We start from the raw sequence: 22,066 nt of genomic DNA, 5'->3' as shown, positions 1-22,066 counted from the left end.
ACCATGGCCCTAATACCCTCATCAAATGACTGGCATTTTAATAAATTAGAATTGAATTTCCAATATCCTTTATTTTGAAGGCTAACACCAGGAGGTTTAAAAATGTATTTAATAAGAGAATGATGTGTAAGAAGAGCTGTAGACATACAACAATCACTGACAAAATTAATAATAGAAACTGAAATTAGCCAAAAATCTATTCTTGACTTTACTACATTATTTGGCTTAAACCGAGAATACTGTTTCATGTTAAGATATTTAAAGCACCAAGGATCCAGCAAATTGTGAGTACGACAAAAATCGGTTAAAACAGGGTTATAAGAACTAAGGCTACATCTGGAGGGATAGCTATCAAGGCATTCACCACTGACCATGTTAAAATCACCACCCATAATTGTATTAGCAGTTGGATATTTTAGTTTAAGGTATACAATAACACTGGAAACATCTGAAATCAACTGTCTGTTTTGGATTACGTTATTGAAACCATAAATATTGACCATAATAAAATAATGGCCATCCATATTCATGACACAGATTAACCAGTGCCCATTATTGCTGAATCCAGATGTCACTAGTTAACCAGGTGGGTTACAAAACAAAACAGCCACCCCTGCTGATCTAGTGGACCCATGATCAAAAAGGATTTTGTCTCCCCATTGATTTATCCAAAATCTTTCATCCTCTTGTTTGGAGTGTGTTTCTTGCAACAAAATAAATTGTGCTTTTTCGCCCTTGAAAAACAAAAATAATGATTTTCTCTAAGTGTTCTCTCTTAATACCCTAACATTAAGTGAAATACAAGAAAAAACAAAATTATTCATAAACAAAACTGGCAACTGCCAACAAATATTAATCCGATCGAAAAAATGTACTTCTGAAAAAATGTAGAAACGAAAGCCCAAACAGGCACTGTCCCTTCAAACTGCATTCAATGCAAAATAACCCTCCAAACAAATTGTATTAATCAAAAGGTTATTTCAAGCTTTAAATTCTAAAGCATTTGTTCATATACCTTATGTGTTCCTAAGTAAGTCTTTGTCCATTTATATATCCAACACCTCCTCTGAAGTGCACGCGTACCCACATCTCTAGCTTCTTTTATCTTTGGCCACAGAGCAGCTCGGGTCTCCCTGTCGGCTTCGCAGAGGTCTTCGATGAAGTTGATACGAAGCTCTTTGCGGATCGAGTGGTCCTTTGTCATTCTCCACAGTGCATCTCGGTGTATACTCTGAGTAAACTGAATGATGACATGCCTTGTTTTATTTCCTTCACGTCTGCCTATTCGATGAACCGAATCAACAATGTGATTGATGTTCGAGGACCAGGATGGGGAGATTTTCACCAGCAACTGTGCAACCGCCTCACGTATGTCTTCACCTTCCTTTTCCTTTCGACCACGAATCCTCAGATTCCATCGGCGTTTGTATCTCTCCAGCTCCAAGACACGCTCCATCAACTCCTCGTGATCTTTCTTTAAAGCCGATACTTCGCAGACCGAAGACTGTAACTGAACTCAACTGCCTTGGCTATACTTGTTAACATGATGGAACTCTGTTGTATCTGAGTACCTAGTATGTCCACCTTATCCGTTAGCTGCTTTATCGCTTCTAAGACTGCATTCATTCCTTCTTTCCCTTCTGTCCCCGTATCCTTCCTCTTAACTGTTCCTCTTCTTTACCAGCGAGAAAGGATCTTTTCTTTTAGTATTCTCAGTGGAAACTTCCATCCTCGTAGCATACTCATGGCCATCATCTACCTCGTTACTGCGGCATGAAGCAAGATTCTTTTTTGTAGTCATGGTGCACCTTGTTTTCTTTTGTTTTTCAGATTCTTAATATATTCAACTTCAAAAGGAACGAATTGTATGGACTGGAAAGTGTAACATGAAACAAAAACTGGGACAGTCCTCGAGAGCTCACAACATACGATGCACCCTATCCGCCATCTTGCCAGGAATCCCATTGGATGCAGATGCAAATAAAATTATACAGTGTTTCGCTTTCCACAATATTTTGAAAAGTCAACAAAAAAAAAAAAAAAAAAAAAATCAGGGTTTGGATGAAATCAGGGGCAGGGTTTGTATGTTTTTCCTTCATCCTCTCTATTAGACAACTCTAAACTCAAACAGGTTTCCTTTTTCTTCAGTTGGAACCTCAGTTCCGCCAACTTGGAATTGTTGGCCTGTCCCAGCTGTCCAGCAGTTGCCTTTTCATGGTGTTTCATGACAGCATCTATTGTTGTTTTTTCCTCTATATTTGTATTACCATATAGTCTGTTTGTCTGTCTATCCTCTAAGTGTTATATTTAATCATATAACAATAAATAATTATATGTTTTTTATTTTTTTATTTCTGCCCTGGAAGCTTCAAGGCTACTTCAGAACCTGCTTCACTGCTGATAACAGACAGCTAAAAGTGTTGTTTCATATGATAGCTCTAAGAACATAGATAAATATCCACCTCTTTCAGCATTCGGGTCATTATAAGAAAACGTGCCATTTCCCAATTTTTGATTTTCAAAGTACTGTTTTGAAAATCTTTAAGCCCCTTTTTGGATGAAGTAGATCCTTACCTCTAAGGAAAATGTTCCGTGCCATCTCAGGCTATCTTATAATTATTTTTTTTTTCTTCATATAACCAATTTTAATGTGTGTTTTTGGTCAACCCTGTTACCAACATATTAATTATTTTTTGAAAAGGTTGTAAATACATATATAGAACAAATCTGATATACTGTGAAAGATAAACCCCCCTTGTTACATTAAGAGTGTTTGTGAATTGAGAATATTGAAAGTTTTTTTATTTATTTTTTTATATTTTTTTTTAGCGGATGAATACGTTCATTTCCAAATGACACTCTCCCAGCATCATCTGTTTTAAGAAAAATGTATGGAAATAAAAATGAAACGCCTCAATTCAATTTTGAGTGAAATATTAGCCTCTCTTACTAAACATTTACAATTAATTGATTACATTTTTATTTAAATGTTTTCAATTCTATCCTCTCCTGGAGGATTGTCTTCAATGAGCCAAAAAAAGCTCATGTTACTCCTCTCCTCATCAGGTTACACTGGCTACCAGTAGCCACTCGCATCGAATTCAAGGTACTGATGCTTGCCTACAAGACGACCACTGGCACGGCACCATCTTACCTAAACTCACTGGTTAAATCCTATGTGCCCTCCAGAAGTTTGTGCTCTGCGAGTGAACGACGCCTTGTGGTGCCATCCCAAAGAAGTTCAAAATCACTCTCACGGACCTTTTCCTGGACTGTGCCCAGCTGGCGGAATGACCTCCCAATCTCAATTCGTACAGCTGAGTCTTTAGTCATTTTCAAGAAACATCTAAAGAATCATCTTTTTCGCCTGCACTTAACCTACTAACACCAGTACTTTTCCCTTTCTTGTCTTTTTCATTTAATAAAAAAAAAAAAAAAAAAAAAACCTGGCTATGCGTTCTATACTAGACTAACTGAGACTTGTCATGGCACTTGTATACTGTTGTTGTTCTCTTGTTGACCTGACTGCTTCTATTGTTCTCATTTGTAAGTCGCTTTGGATAAAAGCGTCTGCTAAATGATTAAATGTAAATGTAAATGTAAATGGAACAGTCTATTAAAGAGGTGTTTTCATAAAAAGTAACAGGGTTGACGAGAACCTAGGGACCCGACTAAATTGTGTTTTTTTTTTTTTTTTTGTTTTTTTTTTTTTGACACGTTAAGAATAAAATTCAGTTATGACTAATGAACTGACACTTCATTATACTATATGTTTTTTTTTTTTTTTATAATAGTTTGACTTTTTTGCCCTCGATAGCAAGTAGAAGTAGAAAAATCATACAGAGGGACAGGCCATTTTCAACATTTCTTCAAGATGCTTTGCACAAAAATTTGATTTAAATCCTTTAAAAACAAAAGAAACAGAAAATAATGTATTCTTATATTATGAGACATTATGGAAACTAAATTATGAATTTATTGTTTTATGTTTTATTTAGATTTACAGAGCTTTTTTTTTCCCTGAGGGACACAAAATGGCACGTTTTCGTATAATGACCCATTTACTGAAACTGGACTCAGTGCGGGAGTCACCTGTCCAATGAATCAAACTTGAGTCGATTTCTGATTTGTTTTTTTGTTTCGTTTTTTTACAAATCCGTTTTATCCGATTAGTTTAAAAGTGTGATTCACTCGCAATCTGGTGTAGCTAATTCTGATGCTGCACAGTTCCTAATGGGTTAATAACAGTAATAATCCTCTCGTAGTAAAAGGTTACCTGACACAAGAGAAGACAGGACGAGATCAAGCAGTGAGCAAACACAGAAGAGCAGAGGTCCAGCATCCCTGCTTCACTCCTGAGGTCACGCCCGAGGTGATGTGAGGGACCCAGAGCAACACAAGCACAGGAGCACTTCTACTGAAGAGATGCCTCCATCTCAGCTGCAGACGCTTTATTACTCTGATAAAGTCACAGAGTGAAAATAAGTTCTTCTGAACGTGGCGTGACTCCAGCTCAGGACTAGGAACTCCTCATCACTGTCGAATGGCTGGTCCGTGGTCAGTGTCAGACTGTGTAACTCCACAGACGATCCTAAGAGCAGCTCACACAGAAACACATCGTGAGGAGCAGCAGCGTGTCGCTCAGATCCAGTGTGGGTGAAGCAGAGCCACACACTCCTCAGATCTCCGCTGCTGTTCAGAGCACACACACACACACACACACACACACAAACTGTGATGGAGTCTCCTCCCTCCCTCTCTCGCTCTCTCTCTCTTCTCTAGTGCTCCAGTCAACCATAACATTTGCAAACCAGTAGCTACATGCATTTCTCAAAGCACCACCCAATGGATAACCTATAAAAGCCTGAACTTTCTCACGTTCATTAGTTCATCATCTCTCAGAAGTATTTATGAGCACCAGTGCCATCTGAATGTTTCATCTCTGGCAGGAAGTGCACTGTGGCTACAGTTTGCATGACAATTACTGAAACTACACAAGACTGCACTTATTCTGTTTGTTTTCAACAGTACAAATGAACTGTGACCCTGGGCCACAAAACCATAAGGGTCTATTTTTTTTAATGTATAATTTTGACTCATACAATGTTACAAGAGTTGGCTATTGCTACAAATCTACCAACAAATATTACAAGAGACTGAACTGTCTCTCTCTCTCTATATTCAGAGTGTAAAACACAAGTGGACTGTAATATGAATCAGTACAGTGCACATTGTTTGACTACTCTTCTGTCTACAGACGAATGAATGATTCTGAACATGGTCTCCATAATAACTGCCTGTCTATACTCACATCTTCTTCTTCCTCTTCTTCTTCTTTTTCTTCTTCTTCTTCTTCTTCCTCTTCTTCCTCTTCTTCTTCTTCTTCTTCTTCTTCTCAGCTCTGTCTATATGGTGCTCAAATGTAGCTTTGTGAAATGTATATCTGACCTATTTTAGAGAACAGATTGATCTAATGCTTTACATTCCCTTTCATTTGTGATGTTCAACATTCATTATATTAAATTAAATTATTTGAAAAAATTAAGAGAGAGAGAGAGAGAGAGAGAGAGATGTATACAAAAGACGCTCGCCAAATTACGACAACTATTTCAGCTATTTTACATTTAATGACTAGACGTTTTGAGGGGAAAGACTATTTCGACAGAGAATCATAATATGTTTAGATAATGATGAAAGTAATTTGACATTTTGAGAACAGCAGACAAATGTACTAAACTAAAGCTCTGGCTGTTTGTTCAGAATGAAACATTGCTCTGATGAGCATTTGATGATTTGGAGGTTAAACGTAGAATTTCACTTGTGATCTGACAAATTACTGAGAAAAAATTAACCACTTCTTTTACACATTTATATGATAATGAAAAACAAATAAGAGGAAAATAATACATTTTGCTAATATAATTTTATATAAATATTATTGATAATTTATCAATAATTCATACCATGAAATTAGTCTTACACAATCATGGGGTATTTAATGTAAAAATAAAATAAACTTTAATACAAAAACAGCATCACTTAATTAAAAGTGAATTGCTTTTTGCCATTACAATTATGATATTAAGGCAAGAACAGAACTCTTCTACTAATGAAATTGTGAGAGATGATAAAGCTATGATCATCTCACAGGAAGCATACTGAAATATTAGCTAAAGAATTATTATATTGATAATGCGCGGGAAAGTGCGCCCTCGGGTGGCGTTTCCTATCGATACACAGGACATCTGTTTGTTTCCCCTCATCACAAGTCTTTTATTGACATTCGGTATTTTCTGTAAGTTTAGAGAGATTTACTTTAATGTTTTTTTTTTTTTTTTTTTTTTTTTTTTTTTTTTTTTAATGTCCGAGTATTAATGCTCTCCTAAAGTCCGACATTATCAAAAAAAGAAAAGAAAAAAAAAAAAAAAAAAAAAATATATATATATATATATATATATATATATATATATATATATATATATATATATATATATATATATATGTGTGTGTGTGTGTGTGTGTGTGTGTGTGTGTGTGTATGTACGTATTTATGTATGTATGTAATTTTCCCTTTATTTGAAATAAAATTATATATAATTTGTCATTTTTAGTAGTCATCATATGCTATGACAGATATCATGTGCGTTACAAGCTTCTGTTTGAAAAGAGCGTTCATGTGTACGTTTAGTGTGTGTGTGTGTGTGTGTGTGTAAAAAACGATTACAACATTATAGAACAAAACTGAATTAAATTTGCCTATGCACTTTACATATAAATCACATTTCTCATCAATATGGTTAAAAATAAAGATTAATAATCAGGAAAAGAAGCACATCACAAATAGCCTACATCGTTAAATCCCGTCCTACTGTAGATAAACAGAACATCTCCGCTTATTAACTAACAATCACGTGCCTAAAAGAAGCACAAATAAAGATATAGTTGCAAACAGAATACAGTGACGTCAACCTTGGTTTTGATAAGCAGTTATTTTATGATACAGAACGCGTTGGTGAAACTCTTGCATCTAGCAAGAACTAAATACACAAAGTAATCATATTGATTCAAGCAGTTAACATTTATGAATTAATTAAAAGTCAGTAATGAACAAGACTGCACAGATTATAATATATCCATCATGAGGAAAGTCTGCGTACAGTAAAGTGGACAGTGTACAACACCCCATCAGTTATAGTCAGGTGCCCCCTGCTGGTGCAGTTTTTTAAATTCTTAGAGAAAATTAAGTCGTTATAACGAGAAAACAAAAAGGAAAAACATTACAATGCATGGCCGCTTAGAACTTCCGTACAGATAGATAGACAGATAGACAGATAGACAGATAGATAGATAGATAGATAGATAGATAGATAGATAGATAGATAGATAGATAGATAGATAGATAGATAGATAGATAGATAGATAGATAGAACATCAGTCTGATCGATACTCAGATCAGCGGCATGATCCAACGCGTGACTCAGAGAAGGAGCGTTCTGTTAGAGGACGTTGAGGTCACATGAACACCTGTGTTAATAACATCAACATCACAGATTATATACTTCATAGAGTTAACATCCTCGCTTCTCCTTCCCAAAGTTTGTGAAGCGTCAAGATCATTTTCGGACACCAAATTCTTAAAGGTAAACTGCTGAATGTTTCAGGAACTGATTTATTAAATTATTTTAGCCAATAAATCACAAATTAAAACTGTTTAAACGAATGCGGGATTTGTTGGTCCACATTCCTTTTTTTTTACATTCGCAAACCAGTAGCTACATGCATTTGTCAAAGCACCACCCAATGGATAACCTATAAAAGCCTGAACTTTCTCACATTCTTTAGTTCATCATCTCAAACTTTCCCAGGAGACCTACCGAATGCCACCCGCCCCGAGGCCCCACCCCCCCGGGGGCCAGAGAAATGGCCCCCCTGTATTTTTGGTGGTCAAACGGAAGGACGGGGGAGACCTAGAGACCTGAGGCTCGGCTCCGTGATAGCCCCCGACGGGGCCTCTCTAGCGCCACCTCCTCCGAGTTGATAGACCCCTCGGGCCGGAGTCACGGACCCCCAAAGGCAAAGGGTCCCAAGATTCGACAGTCTGTAACTCCCACGAAACAGGGGCAAACTCCATCAAACTCAGAGCAAAATTATACACTGGAGACCTCTATCCGATGCCACTGGCTCCAGGTCCCCAACCCCTGGGGAGGTCGAGATATGGCCCCCCCAATCTTCAGGATTTGTGCCCTCGTTACTGAGGCACTGGACTGCCCAGGGACTCGGGGGTGAGGGCGTTCGGTAGGCCCCAAGGCCCACTATGTGTCCCCCGAGATTCAGCCCCTGGGACCCCCGCACTGCGGAGAAAACGGCGAGAGACCGTGTTGCGGGCGAGATCATAGCCTTACCCGGGAAAGGGGCACCGTCCTGGGCAAAGCCGCCGGCGAGGGAGGGGTTGGAAATTCTCGCTGAGGCCCAGGGACTTCCAACCCGGGACCAAGGTAGACCTCGAGGCCCCCGTCAGACACCGCCTCCCCCGAGCCGATGGACCCCTACGGGGCTGGAGATAGCACCCACCGGATGAGAAATTTTGAATGGCTAAATCTCGCCGAGACCCAGGGACTTCAAACTCGGGTCGATTTTAGACCATGCAGCTCTCTATCAGACGCCGCCAGCACAGAGCCGAAGGACCCCCGGGGGCCAGAGATAGACACACCGAGGGAGAAATTTTGAACGGCTGTATCTCGCCATCGCCGAGACCCAGGGACTTCAAACTGGGGGTCGATGATAGACCCCGTAGCCCCCTATCAGACGCCGCCACCGCAGAGCCGATGCACCCCAGGGGGCCAGAGATAGAGGCCACCGAAGGAGAAATTTTGAAAGGCTGTATCTCGCCTAGGCCGAGCCACAGGCACTTCAAACTCGGGACCGAGGTACACCCCGAGGCCCGCCTTCAGACGCCACCTCCCCGGAGCCAATGCTCCCCAGGGGGCCGGGGATAGCACCCCCCCCCCCCCCAGAATGTTAGGATCTGTAACCTTATAACTCGGGCACCGGACCGCTCCAGGACACGGGGGCGGTCGCGCTCGGTAGGCCCAGTGGGCCACTAGGGTTTTGCCACTGGTCACCCCTCATCGACTTAGGTTTTGGCCGTCTTGCCCTGGGACCTCCAGGGTCTGGATGGAGAGTCTGGCGCCGACTCTCCATCCAGAGAGGTCTGGAGAGGTCCCCCTCGCCACTGGTCACCCCCCCATCGACTTCTTCGTATCATCCCATCGTCCGCCCCGGCCACTGGTACCCCCGGGACGCCGGCGGGGGTGTCGAACCGAGGTCGCACCGGTTGGGCCTCTTCCTCGGCCGACAAAAAAACTTGAATCGAGGGTTGACTTTCAATGGATCGCAGCAAGTGAGCTGCTCTGCCACACACGAAACCCTGACCCAGAATCAGGTAGTCTACGGGTCATTTAAGCACTGGGTTCTCCACAAACTTCTGCTTAACACTTGTAAAGCCAAAAGGATCGTGAGGCCCGCTTTCACGATCCGGTCTCATACTGAAAATCAAGATCAAGTGAACTTTTGCTCTCATCTTCCATGGGAGGTTTTCTCTCCATGAGCTCACTTCAGGACACCTGTGTTACAGTTTGACAGGTGTACCACACCTCAGTTCAAGGTCCCAGGGGGAGGGCATACCCGAGGGTCCACTCACATGTGTTTAGGATACAGATATTTCAATTACAGAGCCTCAAAAGAGCCTGTTATTTTTTATCACCACCTCTCAAAGTTGAAAATGGGTAATTTGCGTGCCTGGTGCCTTCCTTGGATGTGCCTTGTGCCTTCCTTGGATGTGGTAGTCATTTCTCAGGCTCCCTCTGCAGAATCGAACCCTGATTCCTCCGTTACCCGTGGTCACCATGGTAGGCGCCTAAAGTATTTATCAAAAGTTGATTGGGCACATATTCAAAAGAGTCATCACCACCGCAGGGGGCATGTGATCGGCCCAAGGTTATCTAGAGTCACCAAATAGACCAGGGCGGGGACGGATCCCCGACCCCGGATGGGTTTTGGATCTGATAAATGCACGCGTCCCCACCCGTGAGGGAGGGTTGGCGCTCGTTTGCATGTATTAGCTCTGGAATTGCCACAGGTATCCAAGTGCCGGGTGGAGCGATCAAAGGGAGCATAACTGATTTAATGAGCCATTCGCAGTTTCACTGTACCAGCTGTTTGTACTTAGACCTGTACAGCTTAATCTTTGAGACAAGCATATGTTACTGACAGGATCAACCTGGTAGCCCACAGGAGGGGGTGTGGGTTGGACAACCGCAGCGCGCTTGTTTCCTACACACGGGTCTCACTCCGCAGTGGGTGTCGCACCCTGGGGGTGGAACCCACGCGGCGCGGCCGCTCATAGGGCGACGTGCGGCGACCTCCCCCACTCGGGGGTTATGGGGGTGGCTGGCCACTGATCGAGGCCGTAACCGGGAAAAGTGTGCTTCGCGTGGACAGGAGGAGGACACGCCTCCTCTCCGACCGCCGGTGTTGGACCCTTATGATAGACCGGCCTTCTGAGTCTCCCAAGAAAGTGGGGGTCGGGCCCCCGTCTCATGCGAGCATGTGCTGGACACGGTGTGTCGCCCTCATCGAAACCGTAACTTCCACTCACCGTGCCACCTAGGCGCACCCGCCCATAACGGCCAGCGGCCAGGCAGGGTCCTAGATCGGGCCCGCAACGTGCTCCACTCGATCCGTTCTCTTGCGATACGCGCCAGAACCTAAGTCCAGAAAATGACGCGTTCGCCGACATCGCGACGGCACGTAAAAATGCCATCCCCTATCGGGCCGACCTCCGGAGTCGCGGGCGAATCTTGACGGTGGCCGGGTCTGAGACGCCTTTCCCGGCCTGCCCTGGAGCCTTGGGGAGGGTGGATGTCTGGCCAAGGCCCGCATCTTCGACTTGGTCATTTTTTTAAACACCGAATTCCTCCAGGGCCTCCGACCTGCCGAGTGAGGCCGATGAGGGCGAGGGCCGGTCGGATAGGTCTCCCACCGAAGAGGCCCCGGAGCCTATGACCTGCCACTGGTCACCCAGCGACCTGAGAACCGGAGTAGGGGGTGCCATCTCACCCTCATACCCAGGAGAGGGAGGCCACGCTGTGCCTGGGTCACTCGAAATAGCCCCTGGAGCTAAACCTTCAAATTTACAGAGAACCAGACTAGGGGGAGCCATCTCACTCTCATGCCCAAGAGGGTGAGGCCACATTGGGCCTGGGTCGCTCGGAAAAAGACCCTGGATCTCAGCCTCCACGTTTAATGAGAACCGGAGTAGGGGGCTCCATCTCACCCTCATGCCCTAGAGGGTAAGGCCACGCTGGGCCCTGGGTCACTCGAAAAAGTCCCTGGAGCTCAGCCTCCAAGGTTACAGAGAACCGGAGTAGGGGCCGCCATCTCACTCTATTGCCCAGGAGAGGGAGGCCTCGTTGGGCCTGGGTCGCTCGAAAAAGCCCCTGGAGCACAGCCTCCACGGTTAATGAGAACCAGACTAGGGGTAGCCATCTCACTCTCATGCCCAGGGCGGTGATGCCACGCTGGGCCTCGGTCGATCGAAAAAGCCCCTGGAGCTCAACTTTCAAATTTACAGAGAACCAGACTAGGGGTAGCCATCTCACTCTCATGCCCAGGGCGGTGATGCCACGCTGGGCCTCGGTCGATCGAAAAAGCCCCTGGAGCTCAACCTTCAAATTTACAGAGAACCAGACTAGGGGTAGCCATCTCACTCTCATGCCCAGGGCGGTGATGCCACGCTGGGCCTCGGTCGATCGAAAAAGCCCCTGGAGCTCAACCTTCAAATTTACAGAGAACCAGACTAGGGGGAGCCGTCTCACTCTCATGCCCAAGACGGTGAGGCCTCGCTGGGCCTGGGTCGCTCGAAAAAGCCCCTGGAGCTCAGGCTCCACGGTTAATGAGAACCGGAGTAGGGGGCGCCATCTCACCCCCATGCCCGAGAGGGTGAGGCCTCGTTGGGCCTGGGTCGCTCGAGAAAGCCCCTGGAGCTCAGGCTCCACGGTTAATGAGAACCGGAGTAGGGGGCGCCATCTCACCCCCATGCCCGAGAGGGTGAGGCCTCGTTGGGGCTGGGTCGCTCGAAAAAGCCCCTGGGGCTCATCCTCCACGGTTAATGAGAACCGGAGTAGGGGGCGCCATCTCACCCCCATGCCCGAGAGGGTGAGGCCTCGTTGGGCCTGGGTCGCTCGAAAAAGCCCCTGGGGCTCATCCTCCACGGTTAATGAGAACCGGAGTAGGGGGCGCCATCTCACCCCCATGCCCGAGAGGGTGAGGCCTCGTTGGGCCTGGGTCGCTCGAAAAAGCCCCTGGAGCTCAACCTTCAAATTTACAGAGAACCAGACTAGGGGTAGCCATCTCACTCTCATGCCCAGGACGGTGAGGCCACGCTGGGCCTCGGTCGATCGAAAAAGCCCCTGGAGCTCAACCTTCAAATTTACAGAGAACCAGACTAGGGGGCGCCAACTCACTCTCATGCCCAGGAGGGGGAGGCCACGCTGGGCCTGGGTCGCTCGAAAAAGCCCCTGGAGCTCAGCCTGCGAAGCGCTTTTGTCATCACCCCGATGGCGGGTAAAAACGGCATCCTCTATCGGGCCGACCTCCGGGGTCGCGGGCGAAATCGGAGCTCTACCCGGGAAAGGCGCACCATCCTGGGCAAGGCCGCCGGAGACGGGGTGGTTGGATGTTCGACCGGGGCCCGCTCGGGAACGCCGGGGCCTAGCGACTTGAAACTCGGGTCGTTGATAGGGCCCGTCGGCCCCTCTCGGACGCCGCCACCCCCGAGCCGACAGCCCCCCGGGGGCCGGGGATAGCGCCCCCCAAAGTTCGAAATTTTGAACGGCCGTATCTCGCCGAGGCCGAGACCCAGGGACTTCAAACTCGGGACCGCGGTAGACCCTGAGGCCCCCTATCAGACGCCGCCACCCGCGGGCCGATGGCCCCCCGGGGGCCGGGGATAGCGCCCCCCTAAGGTCGAAGATTTGACCGGCCGTATCTCGCCGATGCCGAGCCCCAGGGACTTCAAACTCGGGGCCGTGGTAGACTCTGAGGCCCCCTTTCAGATGCCACTACCCCCGAGCCGACAGCCCCCCGGTGGCCGGGGATAGCGCCCCCAAAAATTAGAAATTTTGAATGGCTATATCTCTCCTAGGCCGAGACCCAGGGACTTCAAACTTGGGACCGCGGTAGACCCTGAGACCCCCTATCAGACGCCGCCACCCATGGGCCGATGGCCGCCCGACAGCCGGGGATAGCGCCCCCCAAAGTTCGAAATTTTGAACGGCTGTATCTCGCCGAGGCCGAGACCCAGTGACTTCAAACTCGGGACCGCGGTAGACCCTGAGGCCCCCTATCAGACGCCGCCACCCGCGGGCCGATGGCCCCCCGGGGGCCGGGGATAGCGCCCCCCTAAGGTCGAAGATTTGACCGGCCGTATCTCGCCGAGGCCGAGCCCCAGGGACTTCAAACTCGGGACCGTGGTAGACTCTGAGGCCCCCTTTCAGATGCCACTACCCCCGAGCCGACAGCCCCCCGGTGGCCGGGGATAGCGCCCCCAAAAGTTAGAAATTTTGAATGGCTATATCTCTCCTAGGCCGAGACCCAGGGACTTCAAACTTGGGACCGCGGTAGACCCTGAGACCCCCTATCAGACGCCGCCACCCATGGGCCGATGGCCGCCCGACAGCCGGGGATAGCGCCCCCCAAAGTTCGAAATTTTGAACGGCTATATCAGGCCGAGGCCGAGACCCAGTGACTTCAAACTCGGGACCGTGGTAGACTCTGAGGCCCCCTTTCAGATGCCACTACCCACGGGCCGATAGCCCCCCGGGGGCAGGGGATAATTTATAATCCCAAAGGCAGGGCAGTAAAATGGCAATATATTATCCTCCAGACAACCCAGATATAATATAATATAATATAATATGATATAATATAATATAATAAAATATACTATAATATAATATAATATAATAGTTGTCTGGAACGCATCACATTAACAGTTCAATAAATGAGCGTGTACTACAATTCGAGACATTCTATAAATTGACATTTCAGCACTTCAGAGACATTCTTAAACTCTTAAGGTGGCTTAATGCATTGAAACATGTTTTTAAAAGATCAAACTCAGTTGAAGACATTAGAGCATGATATTTATAGACAAGCATATGAGTTGTTGAACGCAACACATTTAACCCTTGTATGGTGTTCGGGGTCTGTTGGACCCGTTTTCATTTTTTTATCAAAATAAAAATTATACAATTAATTATTTTTTCAAGGCTAATAAAAGTGTGAAAACTGTAGGCCCTGTGTACCTTTACTCTGTCCTCCTCCTGTCAGTGTGTGTGTGTGTGTGTGAGTTTTGTGTTTCTACACCTGCCGTTCCCACACAATTCAATCACGACCACTGTCTGCGCTCACATTCCTGCTCATTTTCCCTTGTCTTGTGGGAACCAATCTTTCTTTTCTCATACTCTATCCCAGCTTCGAATTGGGCACGGGACACAATAAATAATAATAAATAATAAATAAATAATAAATAAGCTTTGCCAGTGCGGTGAAAATTGTAGGTTCTGTGTACCTTCACTCTGACCGGGCCTGCTGTAGTGTGTAAATCATTTTTTTGACGACCCGCTTACATCATCTTTTAAAAGTATCCCGTATCCGATTTTTGCATTTACACTATACACTGCTGAAACTACCAAACGTAGATGTTCTGACCCAGAAAAGGAAGTAAAACAGCACGAAATACAATGGATGCAGATTTTTTTTTTTATTGAACAAACATTAATGTACAAACCTCTTGGCCAAATCAATACATCTTCACATTACAATGTACAGAATAGAATAGGTTCATCTACATACAACAGAAAGAGAGAGAACAAAAGGAAAAAGGGAAGAAAAAATGTAAATAATAATCTAGGAGCGGGGCTAGGGTTTTTCTTGTAAATCATACTCCATAATAGTAGTAAACATGCGTATTGCATTTTTCTTTTTCATCATTTTAAGGGCTTTGGAATACAAAAGAAACTCATTATGAAATGCATAAAAGGCTGGTTTAACTTTCAAGAATCTGGATTTATGAATATTCCCAGCATAAGGATGCTATTGACCAGAAAATCTATTTTGTTATTATTCATTACAAGTCCATAGACAATGTCTTTTAGGGTGAAGTTGACCAGGTAACGTATCTTTGGGTAAAGCCAGTCATGAATATCAGACCATAAAGCATCCACATGCTAGCAATGAAAGAACAGGTGATCCGTAGTTTCGATATCATCACAAAATATACATTTATTAGAATCAAATCCACATCTAAGTCTTAAGTACTCACTGGATGGATCTATCCCATTTAACACTTTAAAATGAATTTCTTTAATCTTGGGAGATAAAGGAAATGTTATGTATTTAGTTCTAAGAATATGAATGATATCTTTCTGGAAATTAGAAGAAATCGAATTTCTGTAGACTGCGATAGGATAAGAAATGTTATTAAACATATTTCTAATAGTTTTGTTGGAGAGTTTACCTCCTTTAAATTCACAGCCTTCAATTAACAGTGGAGGTGAACACAGGGTCATAGGGTTCGAATAAAGAAGAGTTTCTTTGATCAGACAAATAACAGAGTTAGGAATAGCTTTAACAATAGATTCAAATTTAGCTCGACTGTAATTAAAATATTTAAAACAGAAATTGTCATATGATATAATAGCACTATCCTCAGTTAAACGGGACACTGACCAAATACCTTTTTCCATCCAATCCTTGTCATACAATGATTTGTTTCTAACTGTAATGTATCTGTTATTCCATAATGGTGTGTTGTGTGGTGTGAAATTATGGTTATATAAAATCTTCCAATATAACAAGACCTGTTGGTAAAACTGGGATAATTTAACTGGGAGACGTTGAGCAGTGAAGTCACATCTTAAAAGAAACTCTATTCCTCCTAATTTCTTAAATAGCTCTCTGGGAATATGAAACCAAAAACTGTTATTATTTAAAAGGGATTTTAACCAATTCATTTTAAGGGTCTCGTTTATAGAGTCAAAATCAATAGCTTGTAAACCTCCCTCTTTATATTGTTTTATCATCTCTACTTTCTTCATATAATGGGTCTTCTTTTTCCAGATGTAGCCAAAGTTAATTTGATTGATTTTTTTAATAGCTCTATTTGAAACAGCAATTGTGTATGCTGGATAGATTAACCTCGAAATACTTTCCATCTTAGTCAAAAATACTCTACCTAATAAACTTATAAGAGTTTAATTTGACATTTATCTATTGTATTCCACACATTCATAAGTTCATTTTCAGAGGAGTCTTTTGAAATAAGCATGCCTAAATATTTAACTTTAGATTTTATAGGGATGTTATTAGCCTCAGTTAATTGACATTGATGGACTGGCATTAATTCACACTTGTTCAGATTTATTTTTAAACCAGAAGCTTTGGGAAACATTTGAATAGATTGTAGTATTTTGGGGACTTCTGATAATTGCTTTATAAAAAATGCAGTATCACCTGCAAATCGGCCGATGATAAGTGTCTGACCAAGTACCTCTAGTGGGGGCTATCGCTGAGTTTTTGATAAAGATGGAAAGCAGTTCTGTTGTTATAATAAAAAGAAATGGGGAAATAGGACAACAAAGATGTATACTGTAGAATTAAATATAGTAATAATGTGCATGAAAGTACACTGTAGTCTTAAATATTAAGATAGACAGAAATGTTCAAGATGCAATGTGCATATGTGCATTCTACTGTAGTCTTAAATATTAAGATACACATAACTTAACAACATTTCATATATATAATTAAATAAGAAAAAAATTAATTGTTTAAATATTAAACTGTAACTATGCTTCCACTATTCGAGCTCACTGATTGGTTTAAGAATAAACCACCAATTTATCATTTATATTTTTGCTGCATATGCTAAAGAACAACATCCGTTGTACCAAGTGTGGTGCCAGCCCAAGTTATTTTTCGGTTCATTGCCAGGGCATTCAATAAAGACAGTTAACAATCTAGCTTCTGAGTATAAGTTATTAACCCAACAATAGCGGGGTCATTTTTTTAAATATTAATTTTTTTTTTTTTTTTTTTTTTTTTTTTTTTGCAGTGGGCCGTGCAAACATGTGTTTGGTTGTGTGGGCTGAGAGTTGAAAAAGGTTGGGAACCACTGATCTAGAATATCAAAAACTAATAGAATATTATTATGTATAGATCTTCCCTTCATAAAGCCAGATTGAGATTCACTTATAATTTTGTGTAAAAACATTTTTAATCTGTTAGCATATATAAGGGTCACAATTTTATAATCGGTGTTTAATAATGTAATTGGTCTAAAGTTATCTAAAATTTGAGGGTCTTTATCAGGCTTGGGGATTAAAGTTATTATACCTTGTTTCGTGGTGGATGGAAATGTCATATTTTCTGTTGCTTCTTTTAACATAAGCATAAAAGGTTCTTTAAGTGTGCTCCAAAAGTGCTTATAAAACTTTGCAGTGAGGCCGTCACAACCTGGAGATTTGTCTAGACATAAACTACCTACTGCTTTATCTAATTCATCAGATGTAATATCTGCATCACACAGTGCTACCCAATCATCATCTGTATGGGGAATAAAGTCTTTAATAAGGTCAAAAAAGGATGTTGTATCATCCAGAGAAAAGGTTGAGGAATATAGGTTACTGTAAAAGGAAACCACTTCCTTAGTGATTGAAGCTTGATCAGTAATTGCTTGGCCCTGGATCAATAAGGCTTTAACTGAAAGGTTCTCTTTCCTTCTTTTTTCTAACCGACAGAAATGGGAAGTGCTCCTTTCCCCCTCCTCAATCCATTTAGCCCTAGACCTGATAAAAGCTCCTTCTGCTTTACAAAGATAGATTTCATCAAGTTTGTTTTGAAGACTTTGTAGTTTTCGTTTTTCATTATCAGTAGGTGATGTTTTATTATAAAATACATTTATTTCTTTAATAATATTAGATTCAGATCATTTGTTACTTCGATTTAGTGTTTTACCAAAATTAATTGAGTATTCCATAATTTTAAATTGAAGATATTCCCATTTGGAGATATAGGACACTATTAACTCGTCAGACATCACATTAGAGACCATGGCCCTAATACCCTCATCAAATGACTGGCATTTTAATAAATTAGAATTGAATTTCCAATATCCTTTATTTTGAAGGCTAACACCAGGAGGTTTAAAAATGTATTTAATAAGAGAATGATGTGTAAGAAGAGCTGTAGACATACAACAATCACTGACAAAATTAATAATAGAAACTGAAATTAGCCAAAAATCTATTCTTGACTTTACTACATTATTTGGCTTAAACCGAGAATACTGTTTCATGTTAAGATATTTAAAGCACCAAGGATCCAGCAAATTGTGAGTACGACAAAAATCGGTTAAAACAGGGTTATAAGAACTAAGGCTACATCTGGAGGGATAGCTATCAAGGCATTCACCACTGACCATGTTAAAATCACCACCCATAATTGTATTAGCAGTTGGATATTTTAGTTTAAGGTATACAATAACACTGGAAACATCTGAAATCAACTGTCTGTTTTGGATTACGTTATTGAAACCATAAATATTGACCATAATAAAATAATGGCCATCCATATTCATGACACAGATTAACCAGTGCCCATTATTGCTGAATCCAGATGTCACTAGTTAACCAGGTGGGTTACAAAACAAAACAGCCACCCCTGCTGATCTAGTGGACCCATGATCAAAAAGGATTTTGTCTCCCCATTGATTTATCCAAAATCTTTCATCCTCTTGTTTGGAGTGTGTTTCTTGCAACAAAATAAATTGTGCTTTTTCGCCCTTGAAAAACAAAAATAATGATTTTCTCTAAGTGTTCTCTCTTAATACCCTAACATTAAGTGAAATACAAGAAAAAACAAAATTATTCATAAACAAAACTGGCAACTGCCAACAAATATTAATCCGATCGAAAAAATGTACTTCTGAAAAAATGTAGAAACGAAAGCCCAAACAGGCACTGTCCCTTCAAACTGCATTCAATGCAAAATAACCCTCCAAACAAATTGTATTAATCAAAAGGTTATTTCAAGCTTTAAATTCTAAAGCATTTGTTCATATACCTTATGTGTTCCTAAGTAAGTCTTTGTCCATTTATATATCCAACACCTCCTCTGAAGTGCACGCGTACCCACATCTCTAGCTTCTTTTATCTTTGGCCACAGAGCAGCTCGGGTCTCCCTGTCGGCTTCGCAGAGGTCTTCGATGAAGTTGATACGAAGCTCTTTGCGGATCGAGTGGTCCTTTGTCATTCTCCACAGTGCATCTCGGTGTATACTCTGAGTAAACTGAATGATGACATGCCTTGTTTTATTTCCTTCACGTCTGCCTATTCGATGAACCGAATCAACAATGTGATTGATGTTCGAGGACCAGGATGGGGAGATTTTCACCAGCAACTGTGCAACCGCCTCACGTATGTCTTCACCTTCCTTTTCCTTTCGACCACGAATCCTCAGATTCCATCGGCGTTTGTATCTCTCCAGCTCCAAGACACGCTCCATCAACTCCTCGTGATCTTTCTTTAAAGCCGATACTTCGCAGACCGAAGACTGTAACTGAACTCAACTGCCTTGGCTATACTTGTTAACATGATGGAACTCTGTTGTATCTGAGTACCTAGTATGTCCACCTTATCCGTTAGCTGCTTTATCGCTTCTAAGACTGCATTCATTCCTTCTTTCCCTTCTGTCCCCGTATCCTTCCTCTTAACTGTTCCTCTTCTTTACCAGCGAGAAAGGATCTTTTCTTTTAGTATTCTCAGTGGAAACTTCCATCCTCGTAGCATACTCATGGCCATCATCTACCTCGTTACTGCGGCATGAAGCAAGATTCTTTTTTGTAGTCATGGTGCACCTTGTTTTCTTTTGTTTTTCAGATTCTTAATATATTCAACTTCAAAAGGAACGAATTGTATGGACTGGAAAGTGTAACATGAAACAAAAACTGGGACAGTCCTCGAGAGCTCACAACATACGATGCACCCTATCCGCCATCTTGCCAGGAATCCCATTGGATGCAGATGCAAATAAAATTATACAGTGTTTCGCTTTCCACAATATTTTGAAAAGTCAAAAAAAAAAAAAAAAAAAAAAAATTCAGGGTTTGGATGAAATCAGGGGCAGGGTTTGTATGTTTTTCCTTCATCCTCTCTATTAGACAACTCTAAACTCAAACAGGTTTCCTTTTTCTTCAGTTGGAACCTCAGTTCCGCCAACTTGGAATTGTTGGCCTGTCCCAGCTGTCCAGCAGTTGCCTTTTCATGGTGTTTCATGACAGCATCTATTGTTGTTTTTTCCTCTATATTTGTATTACCATATAGTCTGTTTGTCTGTCTATCCTCTAAGTGTTATATTTAATCATATAACAATAAATAATTATATGTTTTTTATTTTTTTATTTCTGCCCTGGAAGCTTCAAGGCTACTTCAGAACCTGCTTCACTGCTGATAACAGACAGCTAAAAGTGTTGTTTCATATGATAGCTCTAAGAACATAGATAAATATCCACCTCTTTCAGCATTCGTGTCATTATAAGAAAACGTGCCATTTCCCAATTTTTGATTTTCAAAGTACTGTTTTGAAAATCTTTAAGCCCCTTTTTGGATGAAGTAGATCCTTACCTCTAAGGAAAATGTTCCGTGCCATCTCAGGCTATCTTATAATTATTTTTTTTTTCTTCATATAACCAATTTTAATGTGTGTTTTTGGTCAACCCTGTTACCAACATATTAATTATTTTTTGAAAAGGTTGTAAATACATATATAGAACAAATCTGATATACTGTGAAAGATAAACCCCCCTTGTTACATTAAGAGTGTTTGTGAATTGAGAATATTGAAAGTTTTTTTATTTATTTTTTTATATTTTTTTTTAGCGGATGAATACGTTCATTTCCAAATGACACTCTCCCAGCATCATCTGTTTTAAGAAAAATGTATGGAAATAAAAATGAAACGCCTCAATTCAATTTTGAGTGAAATATTAGCCTCTCTTACTAAACATTTACAATTAATTGATTACATTTTTATTTAAATGTTTTCAATTCTATCCTCTCCTGGAGGATTGTCTTCAATGAGCCAAAAAAAGCTCATGTTACTCCTCTCCTCATCAGGTTACACTGGCTACCAGTAGCCACTCGCATCGAATTCAAGGTACTGATGCTTGCCTACAAGACGACCACTGGCACGGCACCATCTTACCTAAACTCACTGGTTAAATCCTATGTGCCCTCCAGAAGTTTGTGCTCTGCGAGTGAACGACGCCTTGTGGTGCCATCCCAAAGAAGTTCAAAATCACTCTCACGGACCTTTTCCTGGACTGTGCCCAGCTGGCGGAATGACCTCCCAATCTCAATTCGTACAGCTGAGTCTTTAGTCATTTTCAAGAAACATCTAAAGAATCATCTTTTTCGCCTGCACTTAACCTACTAACACCAGTACTTTTCCCTTTCTTGTCTTTTTCATTTAATAAAAAAAAAAAAAAAAAAAAAACCTGGCTATGCGTTCTATACTAGACTAACTGAGACTTGTCATGGCACTTGTATACTGTTGTTGTTCTCTTGTTGACCTGACTGCTTCTATTGTTCTCATTTGTAAGTCGCTTTGGATAAAAGCGTCTGCTAAATGATTAAATGTAAATGTAAATGGAACAGTCTATTAAAGAGGTGTTTTCATAAAAAGTAACAGGGTTGACGAGAACCTAGGGACCCGACTAAATTGTGTTTTTTTTTTTTTTTTTTTTTTTTTTTTTTTGACACGTTAAGAATAAAATTCAGTTATGACTAATGAACTGACACTTCATTATACTATATGTTTTTTTTTTTTTTTATAATAGTTTGACTTTTTTGCCCTCGATAGCAAGTAGAAGTAGAAAAATCATACAGAGGGACAGGCCATTTTCAACATTTCTTCAAGATGCTTTGCACAAAAATTTGATTTAAAT

At 42.0% G+C, this 22,066-nt stretch overlaps 1 protein-coding gene across 5 annotated transcripts in view; it reads right to left on the bottom strand.

Annotated features, from left to right (window-relative positions):
• LOC127933244 (proline-rich membrane anchor 1-like) overlaps positions 1-22,066 on the bottom strand; it is a 222,009-nt gene that overhangs the window by 135,808 nt on the left and 64,135 nt on the right. The window contains exon 1 of one of the 5 annotated variants that reach the window (XM_052530073.1): positions 4,277-5,895. The exons of the other annotated variants lie outside the window; for them this stretch is intronic. Coding sequence (XP_052386033.1) covers positions 4,277-4,342 — 66 coding nt within the window. The 5' untranslated portion in view covers positions 4,343-5,895. Of the gene's footprint in view, positions 1-4,276; positions 5,896-22,066 lie in introns of those variants that run through there. 5 annotated transcript variants of the gene reach the window in all.

Source organism: Carassius gibelio, chromosome A17 (genome assembly GCF_023724105.1).
Source record: "Carassius gibelio isolate Cgi1373 ecotype wild population from Czech Republic chromosome A17, carGib1.2-hapl.c, whole genome shotgun sequence".
Taxonomy (NCBI): domain Eukaryota; kingdom Metazoa; phylum Chordata; class Actinopteri; order Cypriniformes; family Cyprinidae; genus Carassius; species Carassius gibelio.
This window is presented reverse-complemented; position numbering and strand designations above follow the sequence as displayed.